General features: G+C 52.8%; 1 protein-coding gene across 1 annotated transcript in view; it reads right to left on the bottom strand.

Moving 5' to 3' along the window:
* Plxnb3 (plexin B3) overlaps window positions 1-6,165 on the bottom strand; it is a 14,701-nt gene extending 8,536 nt beyond the window's left edge. Inside the window, exons 1-11 of the mRNA XM_028785324.1 lie at window positions 6,117-6,165; window positions 3,681-4,741; window positions 3,185-3,364; window positions 2,356-2,484; window positions 2,163-2,263; window positions 1,261-1,390; window positions 931-1,087; window positions 745-853; window positions 547-661; window positions 292-417; window positions 93-209 (exon numbers count right to left, since the gene is read on the bottom strand). Of these exons, the coding sequence (XP_028641157.1) occupies window positions 93-209; window positions 292-417; window positions 547-661; window positions 745-853; window positions 931-1,087; window positions 1,261-1,390; window positions 2,163-2,263; window positions 2,356-2,484; window positions 3,185-3,364; window positions 3,681-4,736 (2,220 nt within the window). The 5' untranslated portion in view covers window positions 4,737-4,741; window positions 6,117-6,165. The remainder of the gene's footprint in view (window positions 1-92; window positions 210-291; window positions 418-546; window positions 662-744; window positions 854-930; window positions 1,088-1,260; window positions 1,391-2,162; window positions 2,264-2,355; window positions 2,485-3,184; window positions 3,365-3,680; window positions 4,742-6,116) is intronic.
* Between the last annotated feature and the right edge of the window lie 2,038 nt (window positions 6,166-8,203).

Genomic DNA, 8,203 nt, shown 5'->3' on the forward strand with positions numbered 1-8,203 from the left:
TCTGTGTGTGTGTGTGTGTGTGTGTGTGTGTGTGTGTGTGTGTGTTCACTTGACTAGATGGGGGCTGCCCAAGACACCAAGCAGCCTTTCACCTCCTGGGCCTGGCAGTGAATGAGGCCAGAGTCCCTGGATGTCTCTTCTAGGGAGGCAGGTAGCTTTTGCAGTTTCCCAGGCAGCTCTAGCCAGCAGTAGTACAAGGCAGGCAGACCCTAGAAGGCGCAGATGTCATAATGTTAGTCTTGTGGACATTATCTAGTCTTCCATCATTCCCCCATCCACCTGACTACTCACTTGGAAATAGTGAAAGTTCTGAATGTGCAGGGTCACATGGCTCTCCCAGCCCACAGGCACCAACTGGGGACTTGCTAGACCCTCAACCTGGGGGCAAGCCTCCGGGCCACGAACCAGAATGTCCACCTAGGGAAAGGACAGCCTTAGCTCTTCAAAATTGCATGGGACTACTCCTGGGTGGCTCTGGTACTGTCCTGCTGGGGTGGCCTTCTGGATTGATCAGGTACAAGGAGCTTGTATGTCAGTCATACCCACCTCCTGGGCACTGTAGATAGCCTTTTCACCCTCTGGGCAGTGCTCTCCATATACACAGTGGCTACTCTGGGGGCACCAGTGGCACCGCCACAGGCTGCTCACACAAGTGCGGCACCTGAAAGGGCAGGGATGTTTTCAGGCTGGGTGCCATCTGGGATTTCCACCCTTACCCATCAGGAGCTAGGCCCAGGAACTCACGGGGCAGCCACTTCCAAGGCCTGAACAGCGCTGCAGTCATAGAAGGAGAATGTGGTGGAAGCCACTACCACATCCTCAAACATCAGGGCCAGGGGCAAGGTGACATGATCTGGAAGGGGACAGTGGTGGCAGAGAAGGTCTTGTAGCTCTTTCCACCCAGGGATCCCTACTCAAGAGTCCACTCACCTGAGCCTGGAGGATTAAGTGGCATCTGATCTTGAGGAGGGGTGGCACAGACCACATGGGACCCTTCCACTTGAGCTAAACTGTTGTAGTCCCCAAAGGCACAGTGGAAGAATTCATCCATGGCCAGGGTGGGCAGCCGAGGAACAGACAAAGTGATCTGTGACACATGAGAGGGATACAGGGAAATGGATCTAGAGCAGAGTGTGTAAGTGTCTTGCTGGGGCTGTGGGCAGAGGCAGCTAGGGCAGAAATGGGCAGGAAACAGCTAACACTGTGCTCCCACAGGGAATGGCCCCACTAGCTGCAAGACCAGCAGTGTCGGTGCTTCACCTGGCCCTGTTCCTGACGGGGGTGCTGGGCTGGTAGCTGGCTCTGGATATAAAGGCAGTGGTTGTTTTCATAGCTCCACAGCCACTGGTTTGGCTGGGCCGCCCGTCCACACTTGTCCCTCCGAGTACACCTGCCAGGCAGAGGACCCATTGATTCACCTTGTAGGTCTTAGCTTTCCTAGCATGGGGATAGGAGGATGGCCTGGCTGGAGCAAAGTAAGGAGGAGTGAAAGAAACGTAGGGCTTCATGGCCAGGTGCAGGTTGTAACCTTAATTATAAGTGAGAAGAAAACACTGGCTTTCTTCTTCCCTCCCTCCTTCCCTCTTTCCCCTCTCTTCCTTCTCTCCCTTCCTCCTTTCTTCCTTCCTTTCTCCCTCATTCCCCCTCTTCTAACAAGGGTTCATGTATGCCAGGTGGGCCTGAAACTGTAGCTGGAGGTAAACTTGGATTTCTAGTCGTCCTGCCTCCACCTCCCAAGTGCTGGGATTACAAGTATGCACCACCATGGATGCACCCTGCACCATGCCTAACTTATATGTGGTAGGAGTTGAACCCAGAGTTTTGTGCATGCTAGGCAAACACTCATCTAACTGAGCTATATACCCAGCCTATACTTCAAGTTTCCATAAATGAGTCCTGGGCTGACAGTCCAGGTTGGAGGAAAACCAGAGTTGGCCAAGGAACACCAGCAGCAAGTCATGGGTCCTGAGAGAGATCAAAGGCCTGGTTTGAGGTAAGACTGCAGGAGTGAGAGGTAAACAGTGATCCAATGATCTGAGATGGTATCAAGGAGCTCAGGAAAAACTGAGCCAAGTTGGCCTTTTGGCACACCTACAGATGCTTCCATGGACAGTTTCTTGGACCCCCAGTATCTGTTGGTTCAAGCCTGGGCCCATGCTCACCTGCCCTGAAGGATGCACCAGCCACACAGTGGGTCCCTGGCCTGGAGGCAGGTAGTGCAGTCAGGAAACTGAGGACAGGCTGCCACAAGTATCCGGTCTACCTGGATGGGCAGTGAGGAAGAGATAAAGGTGGTTACAAAGATGTAGGCCTCTTGTCTAAGACCTCTTGTCTAGCCTCAGAGACAGGCCTTACCTGCTGGGCAGTCAGGACATAGAGGTGGTCTCCACTGTTGTCTACCAGGAGGTCTGGACTGATGGCTGAGCCTGGGGGCCCCACTTGCTGGGAATGGTATACCTGGCCATGGGAGCTGTTTAGAAAGACCTGGGTAGGGGCACAAAAATAAAACTGGGCCACCCTGCCAAGCCAAGGCCACTTCTATTGATGGCTTAATGCTGGCCATTGAAGGCACATGCTTTCCTGGCTCCTTTAGATGGACATAAAGACTCTCAGGAAGTAGTCTTGTTACCTCAGAGCCAGACACCCCCTCCTCATAGGTCATTAAGGTAGGAACATGTTACTTTATCCCATTCAGGACCCTCAAGGTTAAGCCATTCTCCAGGAAGTAACAAGGCTGGGGCAACAGAAGAGCCCTGGCTAAAGCTCTTGAATACCAGGCCATTCTACCACATGGGAAGGGCAGCTACAAAGACAAAAAGTTTACTGGAAGGCATGTTTTACCTTAGAGAGAATCCTGGGTCCAGGCTACTTCTGTGTATCAGGTCCTCTGGGCTTACCTACATATCATCCCCATCCAGCTTCAGCACTACTCTCATTGGTTAGAGAAGGCACAGGTGCCTGCAGAGGTTCCTAGGTAGTTTCTCATTTGGGAACCAGAGCAGGAGGTGGGTCCTACCAGATGCCCATGTGCAGTGAGGCATTCTGACCCACAGTGGGACACAGCTGAGAGATGGAGTTATCCTGAGGCTTTCCTGAACCATACATAGCAGAGCTACCAGGCCTAGCCTGAAAGTGTAAAGGTCATCCAAAACCCCAAAACCACTCCCATTGGTGAGGATCTCACCTTATGTAGCTGGCCCTGGGTGTCTCCCAAGAAGGCTATCATATGACCATCTGTCTGGAGAGCAGCCACTGCACTGATGGGCTGTCCCAGCTGCAGCAGAGGCTGGGCCTCAAGGGGTTGGTGGCCTGCGATGGGGCTGGGGGTGTGTTCATCGCCACAAGGGTATGACTCGGGGGAGTCCTAGATAGGCAAGGCGTAGAGAATCAGTTCTCAGGAGGTGGTGGGTAGGCATTCCCCTTGGAGCAGAGGATACCCCACAGCCAGTGAGAAAGGAGTTGGGAGGAATTGAAAGACTGAGAGCAGATCAGAGCTTCAAGATAGAGCCATCTGCTACCTATTGATATACTCAGCTAAGAGGTGAACCTGTAGCTAGCTATTCCTGGAGAGTACTCTGTCCCATATCACAGAGGGAGAGGGCTGACAAAGCAGGGCAAGACACAGAAAGTGAAGATAGAACCCCCAGTCAAAATGTAGGAGCCAGGCTCTCACCACTCACAGGAGGCAGAGTGACGCAACGGGACGTGACACCATACTCCACAGTGGCTTCTTCCAGGCCGCTGGGACCCTGACCACCAGTAGTATAGCAAAGTCGCCTGGCTTGTTCCATAATCCTGTCCAGGTCAGCTAAGGGAAAGGCACACAGGGCCGCCTGTGCCTGACTTGTGCCTGCTGAAAATGCACCTAGCAAGGTGTTTGGAGCAAGGAAGGCAGCCTGGATAAGGCCCTGGCCATGGCAGGTAAGGGGCACTTCCACATAGGAATAAAGGTTGACATCTCCAAGGCAGACACGAGCTACATAGGAGCGATACTCAGCCTGGGCCCGAGCCCCACGGCGACGAAAGACAAAGTAGGCAGAATGAGCATCAGAAAAAGCTCCTACATAGCTATTATTATAGTCTGAAAAGTCACCCACCACAAGTCTTCCCAGACCTTCACTGGAGAAAGGCTGTGGCCCAGTCAGCTGGCGCACAGTTAGGGGTGGCACTCCTGCTGACACCTTGCCTGCCAGGCCTCTGGCTACCAGCAGGAGGTCTCGACCTGGCAAGGGCACCACTAGGCCTACTGTGGTCACTCCCAGGGTATTGGCAGCCACAAACTGCCCATCACCAGGGTCCTCAGCCTGGTACAGCACTTGAGTCACATCCCCAAGGCGCCGCTTCTCACATACACCCTGCCTCACTTGCCCACAAGCCACCAGCTCCTGTGTCTTGCTGCTCACCAGCAAGAGCTGGTTGGCATTATCGGTGAGCTGGGCCTGTGGGCACTCAGCCAGGTCACGGAAAGGCACACAATCAGGACTGTCAATGACAGGGCCAGTGACAGCCACAGACTCCATCTTCAGCTCAGGGCTGAGCTGGAAGAGGTGATTCACTGCACCCACGTAGAGTTTACCCTGGTCTGGTGCCAGCACCAGGTGGGTGAAGCTGGTGTTTGGTACAGAGAAGCGATGGGCCCTGGTTAAGGGCAGCAGCAGCAGGAACAGCAGCAGAAGGTGGAGGCTGAAGAGAGACCAGGGAGCCATCACAGGAGCCTGGAGGAAGTCAGTCAGCATAAGACCTGATGGGAGAATGCTGAAGATGCTTCATTCTTCAACAGGCAGAAGCAGGTAAGAGAGAGAATGGGAGCTAAACTAGGAAAGAGATATGACTAAAGGAAGGCAAAAGAGGCTAGAGAGACAGGGGAGGGAGGGGAGGAAGAGAGAGAAAGAGAGGAAGGGTGGAGGGTGATCAGAGGGAGACATCCAGGAAGAGGACAGAAAGGATAAAGAAAGTGTCCTAGAGACGGAGAAAGAGACAGGATGGGGATGAGGGCAGACACAAGGAAAGAATTCTTTCATCTTCTGCTTTATATGTATATAGACTAGAAAGAGGACAGATCCTGAGAAGCCATATGGGCATGACAGAGGGATTCTGAGTGACAGGGGCAGAAAAAGGGAGCCATGTCCGAAGGGCAACTAGGTATGGTTACCTAGACAAAAAGACATGATGATAAGAGAAGCCAGGTCATCATGTGTAAAGCTAGAATACCCATGACAAAAGGGACAGGGACAGAAAACCTACTCTATGCAGTCAGAACCAGCTTCATACAGGAACCTTCACTAACTGGACAAGACAGCCAAGAAGAGCTTTGGCTTCCAGCCAAGATGCAGCCAGACATAGGATAGGCACAGTACCCCCAAAACAGTAATGAACAGGTGGCCAGGGCCAGAGCTTTAGACCACCACAGGGTGGTCAGTGTAGGGGTGGCAGGAGAGCTTTGAGCCAGCCTGGAGGGTTCCAGGGGAACTCTGAGGTACTAGGAGGCAGGCAGCTCAGGGTACAAGAGTGATGGACCCCAGCAGCTAGAGTCTGTGAAAACCTAGTTCTAGAAGGGTCCTCGACGTAGGAACACTGATGAGGAGAGCCATGAGAGAAAGGTCAGACAGAGAAGAGAAGCAGGACAGGTAGCTCCATGTGTGAGTGGAGGGGACCCTGAGTCTGAGGCACTGAGGACAGGTGCCAGTCCCCAGCTCTCTTCCAAAAGCAGTCAGCAGTAGCCACTGACCAACTGCCTAATTAGGTAACATTCAGACAGATTTAACCCTGAGTAGAGTTCTAGAAAGAGGGTAGGAGCTGGTGATAGATCCTGAATTCAGTTGAGATCGACACAGTCATATGGGCATGTGGCAGCCAGGAGCCACCCACTGCTACTCAGAAAGACCCCAAGTCCCCTTATCTCGAGAGCACAGACAGGAAAGACAGTTTCCTCTAGTGCCCATGTATCTCTGTGACAGAGTTGGGTTTGTGTAATGGAGGAGATGGGAGTTGTTAGCCAAGAAGGCAGAGAAGATAGAAGCTCCCTGCAAGGCTGCTATGTGCCCTAGTCCAGGCAAATTTATCCTTCTCTGAATCTCTTAGGGACGCCTTTGGAGACATAGGGCCCAGACACTTACCACCACTACGGAGTGTAGAAATGGGGGTCTTCTCACATCAGCTGCCTCAGGGTAGTGGCGACGGACACAAGATGGCTGGGGGGGTCATTGTACTGAGTGGGAGGGAGACAGTTGAGGCTCAGCCCCATTCATGGTGGCCCTGGGGGAGGAAAGAGGCAGGGGAGGGGGCAAGGGGCTGGAGACCGGGCTCCACCACAGCTGGCAGCTTTGTCAATAGTGGCCTGGCCAAGGCAGCCCTGCCTCCACCCCAACAATGTCCCCTCTGTCTAGAAACCCAGGCCAGGGACCTTCTATCTGGTGTTCTTGCCCCCACTCTGGCTGTTCTAGCCAGGGAGCTCCCTGCCACTCCCCATCTCCAGGGAGGAAACTCCCTGGGATGTAGAGACAAAGGGACAGGGTTTCCTTGAGCCAGTTTCCCCCATGTGGTTCACAACTACTGTGCTAGTGCAGAATGCTCCCTCCCTGAGTTTCTCTGGGTCCCTATAAAGAGCACAAGGTAGTCCTTAAGCCCCCACCACAGGACCAAAGGCACTGAGTCCCTGAAATGCCAGCTTCAGCCTCAATAGCTTTGGTCCTGGATGAAGTGCCAGTCCCAGCTGTCAATGCCTGCCTTTGTCCAGGCTAAGGCAGAGGAGGCACTGACAAAGACAACCCATAAAGAAGACCTTCTCTCCTGCTGACTGGCCTAAGAGAAGATTATCCCCACTCAGTTCTACCCCCAAGGACTGGCAAAGCTGTGCCAGGTACAGAATAGTAGTGGGGAAAACCAGAAGAGGATAATGCATTGGAGGGGCTAAGGCAGGGAGACCACAGGGAACTTTGCCAGGATTTAGCCCTGGGCTTCAGACATAGGACAGGTCACCCTGGGAAGGTCCTCCCAGGATGGGCCTGGATCCTTCCACCAAAGGAAGGAAAGGAGTGCCAGTAGCACTGGCTCCCTTGCTGCTCTTGTAGGACACTTTGGGGCCAACTACCCTAAAGGCCCACTGTACAGGGACACTTTTACTTGGTTTAGAGTCTTTGCTCTTTCTATAGTTCACAGTAGCAGCAAGTTCCAGGGCGAAGTGGCAGGTGGCCCTTGCCATCTGGCTGAGCTGGTTGGTTGACTGTGGGGGTGGGAAACTAAGCAGGCAGCTTCCTTACATTGCACCCCATTTCAGGATGGCACCAGCTCTCTCATTTTGGGTCAGAAGTTTGGTTCTTGCTCTCCTAGCTCCACTGCCAACCCCCCTGGGGGACATCATGCCTGCAGGTATCACACAGGTATCACTCTGCTTTTGCTTGGCTCTAGCTTAGTCAGCCCTACAGACTCTTGCTTCTTCCTGTCCTTAGCAGCCTCAAGGCAGTGTCCTTAGGCCCAGTTGTTCTTGTACATGGTGCCTAAACCAGCCCTAGCTCCTACCTACCTAGTGGGCCACCAGTGATCTGAGTAGCAGCTTCTGTTCCAGGAACGGTCCCAGTGGAGCTCTTCTACCCATCAGTGCAATCATGCCCAGCCCAACACATCCCATCTGGCCCAGGTTGGGAACCCAACCTATCCTGACCTGCTCCTTTGCAGGTGTATGAGAGGACTGGCTGTGTGCATACAACTGGAGCTGCTAAAAACAGGCCACTGTCCAAGGTTGGCATTTTCTAGCTTCACACAAAGTGTCCATTGACCATCTAGAGAAAAACAAAAGGTTAATATACAATGATATTAACATATTTTGTCCTCCCAATGACTCCAGAAGGAGCTTTGGTCATTTCCTCCAGGTGGCAAGGAAAGTTTCACAGCTAGTAAGTGGCAAGGCTAAGAGTTACATATAGAAGCAGAACAGTGGTGGCACACGCCTTTAATCCCAGTACTTGGGAGGCAGAGGCAGGTGTATTTCTGATTTCAAGGAGAGCCTGATCTACAGAGTGAGTTCCAGGACAGCCAGGGCTACACAGAGAAACCCTGTCACGGAAAAACAAACAAACAAACAAACAAACAAACAAACAGAGTTACATATAGAAATCCAACCTATATCCATCTGGCCATGTGAACTTTGGCGGGTATAGAGCAGAGAGGAAATGGGTGACATGCCCCTGTTCTGTTGAGGAAACAA

This window comes from Grammomys surdaster, unplaced genomic scaffold (genome assembly GCF_004785775.1).
Source record: "Grammomys surdaster isolate TR1022 unplaced genomic scaffold, NIH_TR_1.0 125179, whole genome shotgun sequence".
Taxonomy (NCBI): Eukaryota; Metazoa; Chordata; class Mammalia; order Rodentia; family Muridae; genus Grammomys; species Grammomys surdaster.